This window comes from Rhinolophus sinicus, chromosome 17, assembly GCF_057876585.1.
Source record: "Rhinolophus sinicus isolate RSI-liver-muscle chromosome 17, RSI-T2T, whole genome shotgun sequence".
Lineage (NCBI taxonomy): Eukaryota > Metazoa > Chordata > Mammalia > Chiroptera > Rhinolophidae > Rhinolophus > Rhinolophus sinicus.
This window is the reverse complement of record NC_142517.1, coordinates 204,218,594-204,238,825: the sequence shown is the minus strand read 5'-3', so window position 1 is coordinate 204,238,825 and position 20,232 is coordinate 204,218,594. Positions and strand designations below refer to the sequence as shown.

General features: G+C 37.0%; 1 protein-coding gene across 10 annotated transcripts in view; it reads left to right on the top strand.

The window, feature by feature from the left end:
• SPHKAP (SPHK1 interactor, AKAP domain containing) overlaps positions 1-20,232 on the top strand; it is a 122,425-nt gene that overhangs the window by 45,512 nt on the left and 56,681 nt on the right. For all 10 annotated transcript variants that reach the window (XR_012490111.2, XM_074314449.2, XM_074314442.2 and 7 more), the window contains one exon: positions 813-926. Coding sequence is in view for 9 of the 10 variants with exons in the window: in XM_074314449.2 (XP_074170550.2) it covers positions 813-926 (114 nt within the window). In the remaining variant the exon portion in view is untranslated. The remainder of the gene's footprint in view (positions 1-812; positions 927-20,232) is intronic.

Sequence of the window (20,232 nt, the reverse complement as noted above, 5' to 3'; positions counted from 1 at the left end):
ACCAGGAGAGCACTGGAAATCTTATATAAGATGAGAAAAAGTCTTATAAAATATTTGGGTAGTGTTACGATACATTAGACATTGAATCATTTGGTTATTTATGAGATTGTATCTTCAAAATGTTTCGGCTAAGAAAAATGATGTTTCTGCCTCGCTTTAATCCAAGCCCAGAAACAAGGCATCTGTAAATCATGGTTGGTTTTGTTAAATCATGTATTCAAATTTGCACTGCTTTACCATAACATACCGACATGGAAAAATGATTGCTGTCATACATTTTACTGATTCCTAATAATTTTTAAACTTAACATGGCACCATAGGTATTCTAGAAAAATTGTACCCTATTTCATAGATAGGTTAGCAAGCTGAAGAACTCAATAATTATCATTTCAGTGGCAGTACTGCACTAAAAGGAAAAAACACTACCTCTTTTAAAATCGAAAATATTCAGCGTGGGAAAGAGTACTAACACTAACATGAAGTCTGATCCCCACTGCCAACTGAACCATTCCCCCAAATAAGCATTAGACTGACAATTATGCAGAAGTAGCATGTACACTGATGTTTCCAGATGCTGGATTTGATGACAGGAGAATCATCAGTATTAACTAACATCAATGTGTTCCTCTAATGTCCATTCCTGGTTGAATATTTCACACAGTCTAGACTCGGTACAATTATCTTGCAAGTTTCTTCTAACATCCAGATGCTCTGGAAAAGAAAACACCTAGTTTCCTCAGAAAAGCGATGTTTGTCTAAACAGAAGACCATGAGGAATAGCACTAAGAAGGTTTTTTTTTGGTTCCCTCAGGTTCTTTGCAGCAATAGCCTGCTTGAGTCTACAGACTACTGGTTGCAGAATCAGAGGACACCCTGCCAGATTGGTTTTCTGGAAGACAAGTGTGAAAACACAACTTGTGCTTCTGTAAGTAAACGTACTTGGGGTGTGGTCTGAGAAAAGAGGGAATCGCCCCTGTACACAAACCTTGGACAGATGTTCCCTAATTCATTAAATAGCAGGTTGGGAACATCTCCTTTTGAAAGTATGAAACTGGTTTATAAGGACTGTTAACAAAACAATATGCAAGGCTCGTGTTTTGACTCTAATTTTGCTCATTTCAACAGGTTAATTAACCTGATCAATTCTCCGAAAAGGAAAGCTGTGTTTGTGTTTTCAAAACTGACTGAGAAAAAGATTCAGAAACAGAATTGTGTAAGAAATATAAAACCATGCAAGAGCTCTCTAGGATTCTTTTCAATGTATTTTATAACTCTGCGAGTAGGTACTTCCCATCACAAAAATTGTGTGAAATTTTTCTACCATTTTTATTATAAGTTATAGTCATTGTTTGAAAACCTTTTCAACCTAAGAAATACACAGGCATGCATTTTAATATACTGGAGTTAAGCTTTACACACAAAACTTTCCTTTTCAAGGGAACAGATGCTCTTATCCATAAATATAATTCTTACGGCTTAGAACGTGAGTACATATGGTTGATGTGAAATATGCTCTTTCCTGTATGTTCTATAAAGCTGTATGTTTCATTTGAATTGAAATCACCTAGCTCTTATGAGGTCGTGAGCTCCCAAGTTTGAGGGAGAATATTTCCAAAAAAGAGAGAAATGTAATTCTCATGACTAAATTGGGAGCATTGGCTCTGAGCTATTCCTGGAGGGAAGTTGCATGCCAGCATTTCTGTTAAAAGCAAAAAAAAAAAGAAGAAAGAAAGAAAGAAAAGAGAAAAAAAGAAAGAAGAAGAAGCAACTAAAATGGGATGGAGAAGCTTTTTATATATAATAAGCAGAACCAGAAGAACTGGTAGACAAAGGACGCAGAACATTTCACACTGCAGAGCTTCATAGCACAAGGAAAGCTGAGTCCATTCAACAGACTTAATTTAATCTCTTTGTTTAGGCAAATGATTCTGATTCTTCTACTTTTAGGACTTTTGATCACTTGTCCAGAAAACTAGTTGATGGCTAAAAATTTGGGGGGAAAACACAAAAGGATTAAATGGCAAGTAATTTAATAGTGATTACTTCTTTGCAAATTCAATTCTGAGCTGGAAAATGTAGGTATTTCTTGATACAGATCTCTAATTACACAACTATAAATTGTAAAAGGAGAGAAATGGAGAATGAAAACTATCGGCAGCTACACTTTGGTTAAAGTTGTCATCCAAGCAGCTCCTGTATTAAGAAATCACCCATTTGAAGAAGGCACAAAAGTTGGGACACTAATAATTGTATAGTGAGGGGCAAAGCGGGTCTTCTCTAAACTTTATATTTTTGGAATCTAGATTGTAGATCTACTACAAGAAATGCTAAATTTATAGCCAAATTTAAGATTACCGTTAGATCTTCCTGAGTGTAAGAGATCTCTCCTTCCATCCCCCACCAATCTAAAGGACTCAAATTTGGACTTAAAATCATCTGACTTCCTTTCTTAATCCTTTGTTCCTCCATCGTGTCAGATGACATCAGTGAGGTTGAAATGATTCCCCCTGTCTTTATGGCTCTTTGTATTCTTTCTAAAAGGGGAAAAATCTAAACACACACACACAAAAGGCATCCTGGAAGATTTATTTTCCCGTAGTAGTTTGTCATAATTGAAACTGACACAAATGTTAAAATTTGTCCATGACTCTAAACCTACATTTCAGGATCCTTGTGAAAAACTAGCTCTAATCTCTCAAAAAGCATCCTGTAGTCACTGCTTCTTATTTTACAAGTCCTTTCTCTTTTTCCAGCTTGGCACAGATTCCTAGGATGGGGAGAAGAAACAGAGTCTAGAGTTGGACATTGCTGAGGGGCAGTTATTATCTAGAGCAGAAATAGAGGGGAACTATAGAAAGAGCTGACCGCGACAGGGAGTTCTTGATCCAAATAGCCACATAGAAGGAATAGCCAAAATGGTCAGGGAAAAAGGATTTAATTCCTTTGCAAAATAGATTCTCCACAGCAGCATGAAAATTAAACTGTAATTTGGGGGGGGGGGGCGGTATTTTAAAATAATATCATCACTAAAGCTTAATTTCTAAAACTGTAGCTGAATAAAATCATCCTGAATCTAAATCTATTTACAAATAATCACCACAGAATCTGAGGAGAAATGTTGTCCCGTATTTTATTGCTTTGTACTCTGGGGGACTCTGTTCTGTGGGAGTCGTGGCTTCTTTAACTAATTTCTTCCTGATCTAAATTAGTAGCCACCTTTTTCATACCCAGTTTTGATTGGCCTGGTATCCATGACACTGAACTCTAAGTTTCTGGATTTGCAGTTTCTTAAAACCAAATACCTCAGTGTACCAATGTCCACTTTAAAATGTTATTAAAGGACAAGTTCAGACTTGGGAAACTTCCAGGGTGCTGTGTGCATGGGTCAGTATGGCTGCTTGTTCTCAAGTATCAAACAGTGAGTTTTAGTCATTATCGATAGGGAACTGCATTCATTTCACAGCTAAAGTGAGAAAGCTGAGTGAAGGGCAGTTTTATGCAGTCAGTAACATGCTAGGTGCCCCAAACAGGAAGTGCTAGCTGGGAAGTCTGGCTCGGCAGCCCCCTGAAAGTCACCCCACAAAATTTTTTCACAAAGGTATCAAATATGGAAACCGTGCTTATGTTTTTCTAAATCGTGTTCTTCTATCAAACTATATATAATTTTATTTTCTTTCTGATTTGCCATTTTGGAAAAAAATCACATAATAGCTTCCAGGGTGTTTTTTGTCTCAGCCTGGTTATTTAAAACAGAAGAAATGTGGAGGAGGATCATGGAATTGGAAGCCAATCTCCCAACCCAACTGCTGAGACATTGTATTAATAGAAGTCCTTAACACAAGTTGTAGGAATTGGACTTTTTAGGATTCATGACATTTTTTTAAATTAAAAACTAATTTAGTTACTTTTTAATCCACTATTGCTCTTTGCTATTTACTGGAATTTACATTTTGATTTTTCAGGAAACATCTTTTGATTTAATGCTTCATTAAAATTACCTTGACAATTCACATTATTTCTATTCATAGTTACTATCAAACTCTTTCCTTAGTGATCATGTTAGGACATTTGGTTATCACCCTGCAAGAAAAGTATACCCTCTAGCATGCATTTTAATTGATTAATCACAGTATCTGAAAATGTGTTGCATTTATCTTAAATTTATAGATAAATAAAGTTCCCAAGTAGCCTTCAACATTCCACACATGATATTGCAAAACTAAGGAAATATTTGACAGTTATTCAGTGGGTCTCGGACGTGAATGCAGCCCAATGGCAACAGTGACAAAATATCTCAGATGGCTGCTTTTTATTTTATATTCTTTCCCCAAACATATGTATATCTAGCCTACTCTGAAATTAAAAGAAGTTAAGGAGGAGACACAAACTCCTCATTTGATAAGTTGGTCTAAGGAAGAATCTAGACTCACATGATCAAAGAAATACATATGTCAGTTATAGACATATGTGTTTGTTATAGAACTGTGCAACTTTTAATGTGTTTTGTTTCCTTTGAAAATCAAGTTTGGAACTTATTTTTTTAAGTCCTTAATTTTAGACTTACAGAAAAGTTGCAAGAAATGGGCAAAGGATTCCCAGCTTCCCCAAATGCTAACATTTTACTACATTTGCTCTATCCTTTCTTTTGTATCTGTATATGCATTGATATGAAACTACACATTTATGATTTTTTTTCCTAAAACTTTTGAGAATGAGTTACAGACATGATGCCTCTTTATCCCTACATACCTCAATGTAGAACATAAATATTTAAAATCAGCGTTGAACCCAGACCTGCAGAAAACCTAGGTTAGGCTGCTAATTCAGTATGCACTGCACAGTGATATTCTATAAATATTTATTCAACAATTTCAAGAAGAAGCTAAACACTGCTTGCAGAAAAGTAAAAACTCAAACACTGTTGGCAGAAGTCAACCAGACTGAGCCACACAAAAGCCCTATATTTAAGTGGACCCACTTTCCTCAGCAGACAGTTTAAGCAAGGAGGGGGTGACAGGGAGCTCCCAGCCCCCACCCCAATAGATTATTCCCGCCAACTTCATCCAGATATGCTTTTCAAGAGAGAAGTTCTGGTAAGTTCCATTTATTTCATCTTGATATATTTCTAGGGGTTTTAGTATTCCCGCCTTAAATTAGTCCCAAAGGCAACTGTTTTGGAAGCTTGCTTCTTAACCCAGCCCTAGATAAAACAGACAAAAGAAGGACACTCTGGGTGCATCGTTTAGGAGACCACAACCGGTCTGTGTGTCTTCACCACGCCCTGGGCAGTAGCCCTGAGGCACCTTGGGAAATCCAAGAGTCCCAGAGAAAACTCTTAGATTCACAATCAAATCAAACGAAAGTTCCACTCAACCTTACCATGCCTCTAGAAGCCAATAAATTAGAAAGAGCACTTTACTGGGGTCACTTTAATGATACAGAGGGACGATAGAGAAAAGAGTGTCACCAAAACAAGTAGGAGGCTGTACATCCATGAAAGTCACATGTAAGACACAGGAACTGGAAAAGTGATCAATAAAACTGAGAAGGACCTTTTGATAAATAACTTGAGGGCTACACCTAAAGTGTGTGGCCACATAACACAGTAGTAACTTGTGTATAGGCTTTAGATCTGGTTTATACATTTGTCAATGTCTTGGATCCCGAAACTATTAAAGTTTTTACAAGTTTATTTAGATTGAAACTTAAGTCCAAATTCAATCTTATATGTTGTAGGTAAAATGATACACAATAAAAATTAAGGTCATTGACTTTTTTTAATGGCTCAAAGAATTACAACGTATATCTAAGCATTACATAAGTGAAATGAGACTTCTTATAACTCATAATATGAAGAAGTAAGAGGAAAATAGAGATGATTGTTTTATATGACTAAGCATGATGCAACTGCAAAAACTGATTTTAAAATGTTTATCCTTCAGTAAACAACAGAAACAAAATGAAAAGCCAAGTAACAACTCTTAAAAAAAACTATATATATATATAAATAAATATATATATATATATATATATATATATATGCAATATATGTGACAAACTCAGAGTCTTAATCTCAATACATGAAAAGTTGCCATAATTCAATAAGAAAAAAAGTGAAAATTCCAATAACAAGTTTGGCAAAAGCCAAAGAAATTCATAAAATGAGAAATGCAATTGTTAGTGTACACATGAAAAAGAAAATCAACCTCTCTGATAATCAAAAAGATGTAACTATAACTATTTAAATAATTTGTTCCTAATAAATTGCTCAATATTTTTTTAAATTGTTTTACCCAATGTTAATGTAAGCACAATTAAGAGCACACTCAACAACTGACACTGGGAGCATAAACTGATAAAATTTGTATAATCTTTCTGGAGGAAAACTTTGTAATAGGTACAACCTAAAACATTGTAAATGTCCATGCCTATTTATCCCCTTCTGCAAATACATTCTAAAAAAATGGCTAGAGTTACATGCAGACTGGTGTAAAACATGGTTGATGTGCAGAGTGATGTACCTAAGGCAACATAGCACGCTGGTTTAGAACATGGATTCTGGAATCAGCCTTCTTTTGTTTGAATCCCAGCTCCTCTTTCTAGCTATGAAATCCTAAGCAAGCTATTTAGTCTCTCTGTGCCTCAGGTTCCTCATTTGCAAAATGGAGGTGATAACTGTATTTATCTCCTGGATCGTAAGGATTAAATGCATTAGTATTTCTAAAGTACTAGAACAGTGCCTGCACACTGTAAGCAGGATACCAGTATTCAATAAAAGTAACAGCAAAAATTAGAAAGATCTTGCACGTCCCTCAGTATAGGAATGGTTAAATAAATACTGGGCATCTATACCATGAAGATTCATGCATCCTTTACTAACCAGGTTTGCAAAATTTTAAATACATGGAAGTAAAGTCTCACAATAGAGTAGATAACATAGGCTATAAAATTGTACATAACAGATATTAAACAGGACATCAATGGATTGGAAGAAGGAAAGAGAGAAGTCAAGAATAACTCCTATGACTTTGGCTTAGGCTCCTAGGTGGACAGGAGTTTCATTCACTGTGATGGGGAACTGAGGGAGGAGGGGCAGGTGAGGGAGATGGGAGGAGGGAGACGATGCAGCATATCTTTCAGTCATCTAAGTGGAAATGTCAAGTTGATAGTTGGATGTACAAATTGGAGTTGTTGGTAAAATCAGGGTGAGAGATGAGAGATTTGAGGGTCTTCAGGATGACCCTCAGACAGTAGAGAAGATAAGTCAAACCAGGGAGAATGTGTAGAGAGAAGGGGGCCTGACACTGAGCACTGGGTAATCTGATAAGTGCTCCTACAGTGATCTCTGTGTCCCAGGATCCCCCCCCCAAAAAAAAAAAAAGCAAGAGATTATAATTTAAGCCTGTAAGCCTGAGTTTCAAATACATAATGAAGTATTTTATGTATCTTGAGATTTTTGCCGCGAAAAATACCGTTAGTAGACTAGATCTGAGTATTTTTAAACCTGTGTGTTCGTGCTATTTCTCAACTGTTTTGTTTTTTTTTGTTTTTTTTTTTTCAATTTATTTTGACAGAAGAATGCATTATTAAAATAGCTCAGAATAGCTTTGAGTTGCAAATCTCATACAATTCCTGCTATTTAGCCATTTTACTCTGAGTGGAAAGCCTGTCAAGAAAACCCAACAATAACAAACAATGTTTGTCATTAAAATACCTTATAGCTTCAAGGATTTTTGACTACATAATTTTTATTTCTTTTTAGTAGAATTATTTGTTTGGATTAGCATGTCCTTCTTAATCAGTTCTTCCAAAATTCCAGGAAAACTGGTTAGATGTAATAGCATTTCTTGTTTTGTTTTGTTTTTACAACTTAGAGTCTCAAGTTTTAAAAAAGTAAATAAATAATAAGAAGAAATAAAAAGTAGAGCTGGCCAATGACCACCGTGAGATGCTGGGTTTTAGGTCAAAGCTGCTGGAGTATTATTTCTCTCTTTTGTAACAGTGAGACAAGCTCATCCTCAAAGTTTATTGGGAAATGAGAGAATGCTAAAGGCAGAATCTCTGCCCTTCCATGCTTGGATATTGCACTCTTTTTAAAACCAAAGATAGCCCTCACTTATTATTTCAGATAGTACCTAACACACCAGCTGGTCCACAGCCTCTATAATGGTGGAGTTTAATTGAATTATCTGGAGGCATTGGATGCACTTGCCAAGAACTGAAATGACTGAAAGGGGAGAAGGAAAGTTTGCCTCTTGCTAAGTTATGCCTTAGGTTTAGTTAAATCTAATCATTAAGCAAACACCCTGAGTCGGCAGTGGCTGGGACACCGCGGATGTGTTCTTCCAAAGGAGGGTCTCTTAACCTTTGACGCTATGGTCCTATTAAGCTTGATTATATTTTGTTGTAGGGGGCTGGCCTCTGCATTGTAGGATATTATGCAGCATCCCTGGCCTTGTCCCACCAGATTCCAATAGCACCCATGCTCCAGTTGTAACCAAAAGATGTCTTCAGACCTGGCCTGTGTTCCCTAGCTGTGGGTGGTGGGTAGAGGGCAAGATCCCACCCAGTTGCCACTGCTACTCTAAAGTTTCTCCAACCTGGACCTCCAATCACTCCTGAGGTATCTCCTATTCATGCGTGTCAACCTCAACTGCACTTCACCCCATATAGACGAGGAATGAAAACATAGTCTCCACTTTCCCCAAGTGGTCCCCGTCCACTTGTTGCTCTCATCAAAGGCCATATGCTCCAAGAGGAAGGATTGAAAAGGAACAGTTCATGAGATAGTCAAAACCAGCTCAGGATAACTGCCTATAGGTCAAGATCAATTAATTTATGGCTGTTGCTTCCACCACCAAATAGAATCCAGTACCACTGAAACATCCCAGGCAACCACTTTCTAGGCTGAGATATGTTACATTATTTATAACTCATTTTCTTTATTTTATCAAATCTAATGCAATTTCATAACAGATCATTTGAAAACAATAAGAAAGAAAAGTACCCTAATCCTACAACCTAATGGATCTGTTCTTGACACCCAGGTTATTTCCTTCCACATTTTCCCCCACAAGCTAGAAAGAGCAGACATGTCAACTCCCCTTGATTCCAAATGGGACTACGAGCCCTGGGTTGAAGATTTCCTAATTTTTCAAAAGAAGTCAGAAATCTAGTTTTCTACATTAAATCTGATTTCTAAATATTAGCCAGTAATAAAATGTACTTTCAACCTTGTGTAAACAAAACAGCACATCTATGGGATGAAATCATAGTTTCTGGTGGGACCCCAGTTTCTGACATCTGTCATTTCAACTTGTGCCTACCTGGCTTCATTCTTGGTACCTGTCCACTTCTATTTGCATTTGAATTTAGGACCTCTGTCACTAAGAAAATCTTTCAAATGTTTTCTAGCTCAAAAATTCTGGGAGTCTAGGGCCATGTACATTACCAGGACTCTCTTTCTTGTTACCTGAATTATCTTGTCCATATTTTTACCACTCTACCCCCTCAGACAATACCCTCTGTGGCCTTATTCTCAGAGGATGATTTGGAAAATAAAGTCTTACCTAACCTAGAAAGTAAAGGACAGTGAACATGAATTACACCAATTTATTTCTTTTATTCATATGTGTGCATATATGCATATATATGCATGTATACATATACATATAATATATATTTTATATATTATATAATATTCATTTTATATAATATATTATATATGTATTTCTGTTGGAAGTTGTTCTGGTAAATAACGAATTCACTTCATAAAGACCCAACCCTGAAAGGATAGTCTGAAAGATAAAAATTAATCTCCTAGGTGTATCTGCACCCAAGCATCCACTTAAAACCTTTCACCTCTGCCCAGTCCAAATTTGCTTCCCAATCAGCTCTCACTCCTCCTCACCACCCTTTCCCCAGGTTCATTACAATAGTTGCCATTCTTCAAACATCTAAGTTCCTTTGCTCATACTGCTTCCTTACTCTTGGCTACCTTGGAACTAGCCTGCCACCTCAAAAACACATACAGAGAATATTTTGATGGTTGCCAGGTAGGAGGGGGTTGGGGGATGTGTGAAAACGGGGAAGGGATAAAGAAGTACAAATTGGTAGCTATAACATAGTTACAAGGATGTCAAGTACAGCACAGGAAATATAGTCAGTATTATTGTAATAACTGCATGGTGTACAGAGGGGTACTAGATTTATCGGTGTGATCACCTCGCAAGTTACATAAATGTCTAATCACTATGCTGTGCATCTGAAAGTAATACAATACCGTGTGTCAACTGTAATTGAAAAATAAAAAATTATTTAAAAAAAATTCTTACAGACTTTTCCAGTCTACCTATGTTCATATGAAACAGTCATTTCAACTTTTAAGCATTACTTATTTAGAACAATTTGGGGAAATCTTTCAGATTAATTCCTGGGAAACTTACTGTAATTTCCCGTATTCATTACTTTATTTTGAAATAAGTTAGTTTCTCGGTTACTTCAATATTATATTCCTTCAAAATTGTTTTGTCTTTAAAGAGACCAAACGGTCATCGTTCTTATTAAGTGTACTATTCCCCTCTCTGTTCTCATGTACTGGTATATACTTCTTCTCCAGCCTATAAATACTTAAGTTTCTCCAAAGCATCTTTCAAAAGCAAATATCCAAACAAACAAAAAACACTGTCCTGACCCTATCTCCTGTGAAACCCGATCCCCTCTTCCTCCTCTCTTGACCACTAAACTTAAAAACCAATAAAGAGTACACTGGCTCTACTATCTGGCTGTCTCAACATGCTGCTGAAATTGCTTTTATGGTCTCCAAATCCACTGACATGTTTTCACGGCTTATATTGCTTAGCTCTTAGCAGAACTTACTGAACTCATAGCCCCACCCAGCTTCTGGAAACTCGCTATTTTCTCCATGGCTTCAAGAAAAGGATTCTCTCTTCTAATTATTTCCTTGCCCCTGGGATCAATCCTTTGTTTTAGTTCTTTCTGCTCTCCCACCTGGCACATAAATGTGGCATTTCCCAAAGGTCTGTGCAGAAGGCTTGTCCTTTCTCTCACTGGATCATTCATCTATGTCTCATATGGCGTCAGCCACATCTGTATAACAGTGATCACCATCTCTGGACTACAGACTTCCTTCTAAGTGCCTGTTAAATACACCCACCCGAACATCTCAAAAATCACCCAAATTCAATAGCAGCAGTTTCCAAAATACAGTTCTCTCAGTGAGATCCAGTAACTCTTGTTCAGGAGCTGAGGGAAGAGGGGGCCCAAATGGAGCTTTTGTCAAGTTGATTTGGAAGAAGGGGTGGCAAGGGAAAAGAGGATGTGAGTTGTGATTTAAATGCCACAGATGCTCTCTGTTCTGAGATTTAGTACATTTTCTTGAAAAATGTTTCTTCATATGCTGTATGTTCTTAAGACCATTTCTAGAGAATCAAAATGTCTGCTTTTACAGTTTTTGCCAGCTTTGCTTGTTTCATTGGGGAGCTGGTCCACAGAGCTCCTCACTTTCATCCAAATCTAGAACATCCTAGTTCCTTCCAGCCCATTTCACTCTACATTACTTGCTTAGCCCTTGGAGGTATCTGAGCTTGTGACTTGGGCTGAGTTGGTAACTACAGAGTTAGGGATTTTATGTCTCCCAATTAAGGGAGCTTAATATCCTTTAGCATTCTGCCTTGTTGAAGGTAGAGTTGACATTCTCTCATGAAAGTTAAAGCATCTAATGTCCCTGAGGAAGAACATCTCATTTTTGTATAAGACTGACAACTGAATATTTGTGGAGAGAGCCAGTATTTCTGTCGGGGGGGGAGAAAAATGGAGTCCCTTGTAATACATAGAGTCCAACTTCAGAAGATGCTTTTGTTAATTTTATTTTAAAGCATTTAACAGGTGTCACTCAATGTCCAGAGCAACCATTAAAAACTTGTTAAATAGCACTGATTTTTTTTTTTTTTAAGTTTAAGGAATATAATTTGAAAATAAGCCCACAAAATAAATTATTTGTGAAATATTTCCTTTGATACTACATGAATTGACTTGCAATACAGTTAGTTGTTCACTGGAAGCTACTTAGACATTAAAGGGGGCCTAACAAAGGATGATAAATGTGAAGAAGGTAAAACTGAGTCATTCTCTGTAAAGCTAATTGCAGAGCAGACCCAATTGTCTATTTATGTCATTTGTTCCAAATTAATCAGGTTATCAACCTACAAGAGAACTTAGTCATGTATCCTTGAAACCACCATAATTTTCATGTATTTTCAACTATAAATTCGTGGATAGATGTATCTATACCCCCAAAAAATTATCTGATCACTGTACTTTTTGTCTAATAGCATTGACAAGTAAAAGGAGGTAGGTGAAGGCTAAAATAATTGATACTAAAATTAAGGGTCATACTTTATTTATCATGACATAGTCCCAAGTGATTTGGTCTATGTGAGCTCAAAAGCTCCTTCTAACTTTAAGACTCTTTTCAAATGCTTATTTATTCTTGACAGCACTGTATTGGAAGAAAGTGATATTTTTGCCTAATTAGGGAGACCAGCATAATGTTCCTGCATTTTCTTTTACACTGACCTTCAGCATGGTGTTCTGTTAACTCAGCAGATTGCTGTTGTTCTGATGCTTAGTCTGTGAAAACACATTCTGTATGAATTACCTAAGAGGCAAAAGAACTAGAGGTGTATTTTTGGTTTACCTTAGTAACTGCAAAGGGAATTCATCAGTCAATGCCACAGGCTTTGAGCTATTCTTATGACCACTCGATCGTATTGGCTATTTTCCTTCCTTCAGTAAGTTTGTCTGCAAAGATGCCCTTCTCCCGCCATCTGTTATAATCCATTCTGACTCTTCATAGAGGCAGAGATTCCTTTATCTACAGAGAAGTTCTTTGAAAGAGGACAAGCGAAAACTTGGCCTTGAGCCCTGTTCATGTGCCTGGAAACTGAAGGGAGAATTTATTAATATGCTTAGGAAAAGTCCACATGGGTTTTTAGTTTATAAAAGCAGTTATCAAAATTAATCAATGTTGACCATTTTAGAGATTGCCTAAAACAAAGCTCCATAAGACATTTAAGATATTACAGAAATAATGGATTCCTGTGGTGTATGAAAATTTTCATCACATCATTTGTTTGAAAGCAAAACCAAAAAAAAAAAAAAAAAACTGATTAATTTTGAATAAAGAATATTTATGTGACTATAAGGAAAATGGGAAATAAATGGGCCTTATGTTTTCTTAATGTGTTGATAATTATGGGGGGAAAGTCATGTAAGCTTTAAGCTCCTTTGAAATCAGTTGTGCAGCCATTTGTTTATTTTCTATTTGTAGGCCTACTCTGTTATTAATATCATCTCTGATTTAGAATTTTTAAAAGTTTAATACTAATTAACAATGCCAGGAAGCAATTCATGGAAAACACTGCCCTTGCAAGATGACATGGGTGTGGATTTGTTAGCCAATCCTTTGAGAAACAGGTGAAGGATAGTTTCCTAGCCAATGTTTCATTCTAGAAGCTACATCCAGTGTGCACCATTTATTAAGGTGACAAGACACTGCCCAATATTTTATTTGGGCTTAGAAATGTGTAGGAGGAATGAAAGGACGACACCACAGCCCAAATACAGCTTTATTTTTTCTATGAAGAGATAACTTTTCTGTTAATGATAGAAATATTGAATTCATTACCTATACAGAGTTCTGTGCAAAGTAGGAGATTTCTAATAATATATATACTCAAATGAAGATGGGGTAAGCATAGAGTAGCAACGCCATACAGGTGACTCACACATCTGGTAAATGTCCTCTGCAGGTTTTTCCATTCCAAGCTTATATGACTTTGTACAATTTTTCAGTAAAAAAGAATGGATATTTATTGAATACTTCTGGTTTGCTAGGAATCTCTGCTGAGAACATTATGTGGATTCATTAATTCAGAAAACACAGTTAGTAGTAGTATTTTCTCTAGGCAAGGCTGACTTGGATGGTATACGCGAGTCACACAGCCAGTAAATGGTGGAGCCGGGAATAAGACCCAGGCAATCTAACCCAGAGTCGAGTCTCTTAGCCCGGCCTGTACTATCTCCATATTGTTTGTAGTCATTTCTAGCCCTCTGACTTCATGGCAACAGAATGACCCACCTGTTCTTTTTGTTTAGTGATTCCATAGATTTGCATGCTTTTCATCGCTACCATTTTCAGTGTCTAGCTAATAATTTTTCTGCTCACGTGTCACCTGGTAATAAGCAGAGTTTTCTAATGCTTTAGTTTACAAACTGCTTCCATTAATACTAGTATTTCACTGAGGTTTTACAGAAACCCTATGAGGTAGCCAGAATAGGTATTGTAAGTGCAGAAATGTATGTGGGTGTTGAAAAGTTTAATACTTGTCCAGGATCATAAAGTGATGGAGTTGGTGCCTGAAACCAGGTCTTCCCATTACATTTGCCAAGTAACCTCTTCATGGCCCTGTCACTTGCCAAATAAAGCATTACTTGGGAAAGTAAAGTCTTATGATTTCATATCCTTGATTTTCTAGAGCAACAGTTTCCAAAATATAACCCTTGGGCCAAATCTGGCCTACTGTCTGTTTTTGTAAATAAAGTTTTATTGGGACACAGTCATGCCCATTTATGTACATATTATCTTATGGCTGCTTCTCCCCCACCACAGAGAGTTAACTAAATGCAATAAAGACTTCATGGCCTACACACCTAAAATATTTACTACGTGGCCCTTTATGAAAATGTTTGCCAACCTCTGTTCTAGAGCAAAAGGCTCACACTTTGAAAGATAAATCTGCTTTTCTGCATTATTGGTTTAGGATGGAGAAAAACAAGACAGTTTCTGTTCTATCTGAGGAATCTCTCAGATCTTTTTTCTTGTGTCAAGTGTTCAAGTGGACTTACTCTCCACCATCAAGACTTTAAATGGTTGATCTCTACTTCCCTTAACTTAAAGCCATGATATGTTTGAAATTTTTATCAAAATGACCTTTCCATAACAATTTCTCATAAGCTCTCCTATGCTTGTTTCACTCCAGTAAAGCCTCTCTGTGCTTTACCTCTTAAGCTTCTTCTAGTTTAACTTCCCCAAATGTTCTAAGAAATTATGTTTCGTAGTATTATCCCCTGACTTACGTCTGAGAATTAGACAGATAAAGTGCCTTTTTTATCCCCTCTAAAGATCTAGCATCTTTTGGGTGAACAATATTGTTTCCTGCATAAATCTAGCTTTTGTCTTTCTCAAAGCCATAATTACTAACAGTATTTTTAGACCTGTAAACCCTAATTTGCCATCCCGATTTACACAACCTACCAGAAAAATCACAGAAGCCATGGTCATGGTCTTTGAGAAATCTTTGATGTGTGGTTCCCAATTCAGAGAGAGGAGCACACATTTGTCAGCTCTTTAAAAATAAAATGCAAGTCCTTGGTAATTTAAAGAGTGTGTGATCAGGAGACACAGTTCCCTATTTCTGGGCCTCAGATTTCAAGAAGTAAGTTAACAGGGGCCTGAGCCCTCTTACACCTGAGCCCTAATTCGTTGTTAATGTTGGAAAACAGACACTGTGTATACTAAAAGGCAACATGCTGAAAGGTTACTATATTAGTGGGGTAAGAGGAAAAACTGTAGGATTATAATAAAAACCCTGTGTATAAATAAATAAATAAATAAATAAATAAATAAATAAATAATCTTCTAAAAATAATTAAAGAATATTTGAACATAAAATTTTAAGGTGCTATAAAAAGCCGTTAGAAACAATAAATGAATACAGTAAAGTTGCCAGCTACAAAATCAACATACAAAAGTCCATTGCATTCCTATATACTAACAATGAAATCTCAGAAAAAGAAATATTAACAACAAAAAAACAATTCCTTTTGCAACTGTAACAAAAAGAATACAATATCTAGGAATAAACTTAACCAAGGATGTGAAAGACCTATATGCTGAAAACTATAAGATGCTGAAAACTATAAGACATTTTTAAAAGAAATTGAAGAAGACACAAAAAAATGGAAAGACATTCCGTGTTCACGGATTGGAAGAATCAACATAGTTAAAATGGCCATATTACCCAAAGCAATATACAGATTTAATGTAATCCCCATCAAAATCTCAATGGCATTTTTTAAAGAAATAGAACAAAAACATCATCAGATTTATATGGAACCACAAAAGACCCTGAATAGCCAAAGTAATCCTAAGAGAAAAAAAAAACAATGCTGGAGATATCATAATATTATATCATATCATACTCCCTGATTTCAGCTTGTACTACAGGGCAACAATAATCAAAACAGTATGGCATTGCCTGAAAAACAGACACACAGACTAATGGAATAGAATTAAGAAACCAGAAATAAACCCACAAAAATATGGACAGATAAGTTTCGACAAAGGAGCCAAAAGCATACAATGGGGAAAAGACGGCCTCTTCAATAAATGGTGCTGGGAGAATTGGAAAGCCACATGCAAAAGAATGAAACTGGACTGCTATCTGTCACCATGTACCAAAATTAACTCAAAATGGATCAAAGACCTAAACATAAGACCTGAAACAATAAACTGCAGAGAAGAAAACATAGGTACTAAACTTATGGACCTTGGGTTCAAAGAGCATTTTATGAATTTGACCTCAAAGGCAAGGGAAGTACAAGCTAAAATAAATCAATGGGACTATATCAAACTAAAAAGCTTCTGCACAGCAAAAGAAACCATTGACAAAATAAAGAGGCAACCAACCTAGCGGGAAAAGATTTTTGCACTGTGGGTGGTGAACACACAATGTGATATATATAATGTATTAGACAACTATACACCTAAAACCTATGTAACTTTACTAACAACTGTCACCCCAATAAACTTTAATTTAAAAAAATTTAAGGCGCTCATAATATTAGCTCTGATCTATTCTAGCCTGCTATAGTTAACACTTTTAAACTTATTCAGCCACAAAGAGAAATGCAGATTTCCATCTCCTTATACAACGGGTGCCAAAAAAAAAGTATACACATTTTAAAAAAGGAAAAACATATTAAAATTGTAATACTCAATACATACCAATAACAAAAGATGAATACAAGTCATGTGTATACATTTTTTGGCACCCCCAGGATATTTAATAACCCAGGCTGAAATTTCAGTGACTATGCAATATATATTTGTAAATAATTCATATACAGCCTCTGAATATGCCCTGCATCAGAAACATTTTTTTTTTAGCAGAAATATTTTTCCAGATGATCAAATTCACTCACAGCTCTGATCCAGAGGCCTTAAGTTAGATGACTGTGTTTCTCTCTGACTGTCTGTCTGCCTGGTTGGCTGACTGATGAATTGTCTGATAACTGACTGGTTCAGTCCCCAGGAGGGCCTGTCAATCATTAAGCCACGATGATTTTAATGGCACATATGAAATGAAGTACCTCTGCTTTCCCACATTTCTAATCCTGTGTTGCACTTTGTGTATACTTTTATGTTTTGTAAACTGTTAGCTTGCTATTGAGCTTTTATCAATTTTGTTTCATTGTGAAATTTTAAGAATAGATCCCTTTTTACTGTGGTTGGGAGCACCCATGAACCTTTTCCGCAGATATCAGTGAACCCATGAGGTTCAAATAATTGAGCGTCAGTAGTGCACAGATGTAACATGCAAATGTTCCCACATTTCTTAGTTCTTTTTACTCCTTTACTGAAAGAGAGAAGCAGAATAGCCTGCCCTGACGTCATCACCCAACCAAAAAAAGCTAAGGTTGTTGTCTTTCAACATATATTTTGTGGTTTGGTCTTTTAAAGTCACATCCATAGAGTTGAATTTTCAAACAAAGTGAAGAAAGACAATCCTGGTTATGTTTTGAAATAAGGAGTAAACATAACAAAGCAGGAAAGGTGAATAAAGAAATGAAAGGAAGCTTAACAGACAGGATAGTACATCAAAAACACATTTACAGTCTCAGCAGTATTACCCCTTCATTTACTGGCTTTGTTTAAATGGGTGCTAAAAACAGTGGGTGAATTTTAGGAGATTCTCTGCTCCGGTCAGCCTGTGCTAGAATGAGAATTTATTATGGAAGAATGTAGAGCTTTCGCTCCAAACTAGCTGAGAAATACGTTCCCTTGCACATGGACATGGAAACGAGTGTGATCTGTCACCGTCTGAGCAATGTACCACCTGGAAATGGTGTGCTAGTCACAGCCCTGAGCTCTGGCCCCACAGCTCGCACACAACTGGGGTTTCAGGGCAGCACCAGCGCTGGGTGCTGAAGGGGGACTTGGCATCTGCAGATTCAAACAAATTGACTGTGGCTTGAAAGGGACAGAGAGTAACTGGATAACCTTTTCAAAAGACGATAAACTTCAAAAAGGCACACATTGCCATTTTATAGAAAATGAATTACCTTGTGTCAAGGTGAGACCCACAGGAGAGAGATGAGCATGGACGGTGGTGACCTGTGACCTGTGTCTGACAAGGTCAGATGTAGGCACTGCAATCACAAGTCAGAAGTTTCTGGACCCAGGCATATTTCCACTGTAGAAACAAAAAAAAAAAAAAAAAAAAAAACACATTTTGTTGGAAAATTATTTGGGGACACAATATAATGGGAAAAACAAGAAAAATGAAAAAGAACCACTTGGAGCTTCCCTGGCTTTGATTCAGTTGTCTAATTATTATAAAAGTTCCTTCTTTCTGGTGCTACTGCAGGGTTTGTTTTGTTCTTAGCTTCTAAGAGCATATTGAAGTTCTGCTGTGAATGATGCCCTTTAGCCTAAACCGCAGGAGTCTCCTGGGGTCAAGGATGCCATTGGAAGCTCCACCTCACTGCTCCTTAGCCCCTCCCACATGAATCATTCCTATTCAGTCTTTGCACAAACTCTTCCCACTTCTCCAAACTCTCTATTCCCCACTATGATGGCTAATAACTCCTCATTGTTCGTGTCTCGGCTTAGTCAGCATCTATCTCTCCCGGAAAGGCTTCGGGGACTTCAAGGGCTGGAACTGTGTCTTCTGCACCCAGGCATTGTTACCTCGTACTGTACCGGGGGCATAGTTGACTCACAATTGAAATGTTGAGTTCAGGCAAGGAAGTCATCTCTACAGCCTGGGGCTGGTTTGCTCAGTTGCAGATTCATCCGGAGTGTCTCCAGAGGCAGCCTAGCCACAGGCCCCGAGAGCACCCCTTCCTTAAATCAGTAATCTACTTCCTCTCTCCAGAAAACTAAGGCTGCTATTCTACCATGACTAGAAAGTCAATGGCGCCTCCTAGAGGTATACAGAGCACACTGCACAGCCCAAGGAAGCAGCGGTTTTGGGAGTTACAAACAGAAGCCTGCAGGGTCAAGTTCAATGAAATCGCTGAAAAATCACTGCCAGAAATAGAATTCTCCTTTGACTCCATTTCTTCATTAGTGATTACCCTTTGCATTCCCACGTATAGCCAAACTTTTTGAAATAGCTTAGACTTGTCTCTTCAGCCCTCAGCTCTATGGAAACTGCTCTTGCCGAGTTTATCAAGAACCAATAGAACTTTCTCAGTCCTTACTATGGCAATGCAGATAGTCCTTCCTTGAATGAAAGTCTGTCAAAGACTGTGAAAGAGCTGAGATTTTGCCCTACTTTCAAGCTAATAAGCTAACCTGTTCCTGGCGCATGAATACTGGGAAAAGACGTGAGATGCTCCAGAGAAAAAAGGATTTTGTAATTCATAGCACAACAGTAGCCAGAGAGTCCCTGTGGTTGTATCACTTTCTCTTACCTCCCAAGGACCACAGGGATGACACAGGTAGGTCCCAGGTACACACTATGCACACAGTGACTTTGCATCACAACCAAGGAATGCTGAGCTTGGAGAATTCACGGCTTTTATAGAAAGCCATAAGCAAGCCTACTCGTTGTAGGCAGGGAGGAGAGACATTACCTCATCCTCTAAGACGGCTTTCTGCAAACATACCGTGTTTCCCTTAAAATAAGACCTAGCCAGACAATCAGCTCCAATGCGTCGTTTGGAGCAAACATTAATATAACACCCGGTCTTATTTTACTATAATATAAGACCGGGTATAATAGAATATAATACAATACAATATAACATAATACCGAATCTAATATAATTATATAATATAATATAATACCAGGTATAATATAATATAAGATAATATAATATCGGGTCTTTTATTAATTTTTGCTGCAAAAGATACATTAGAG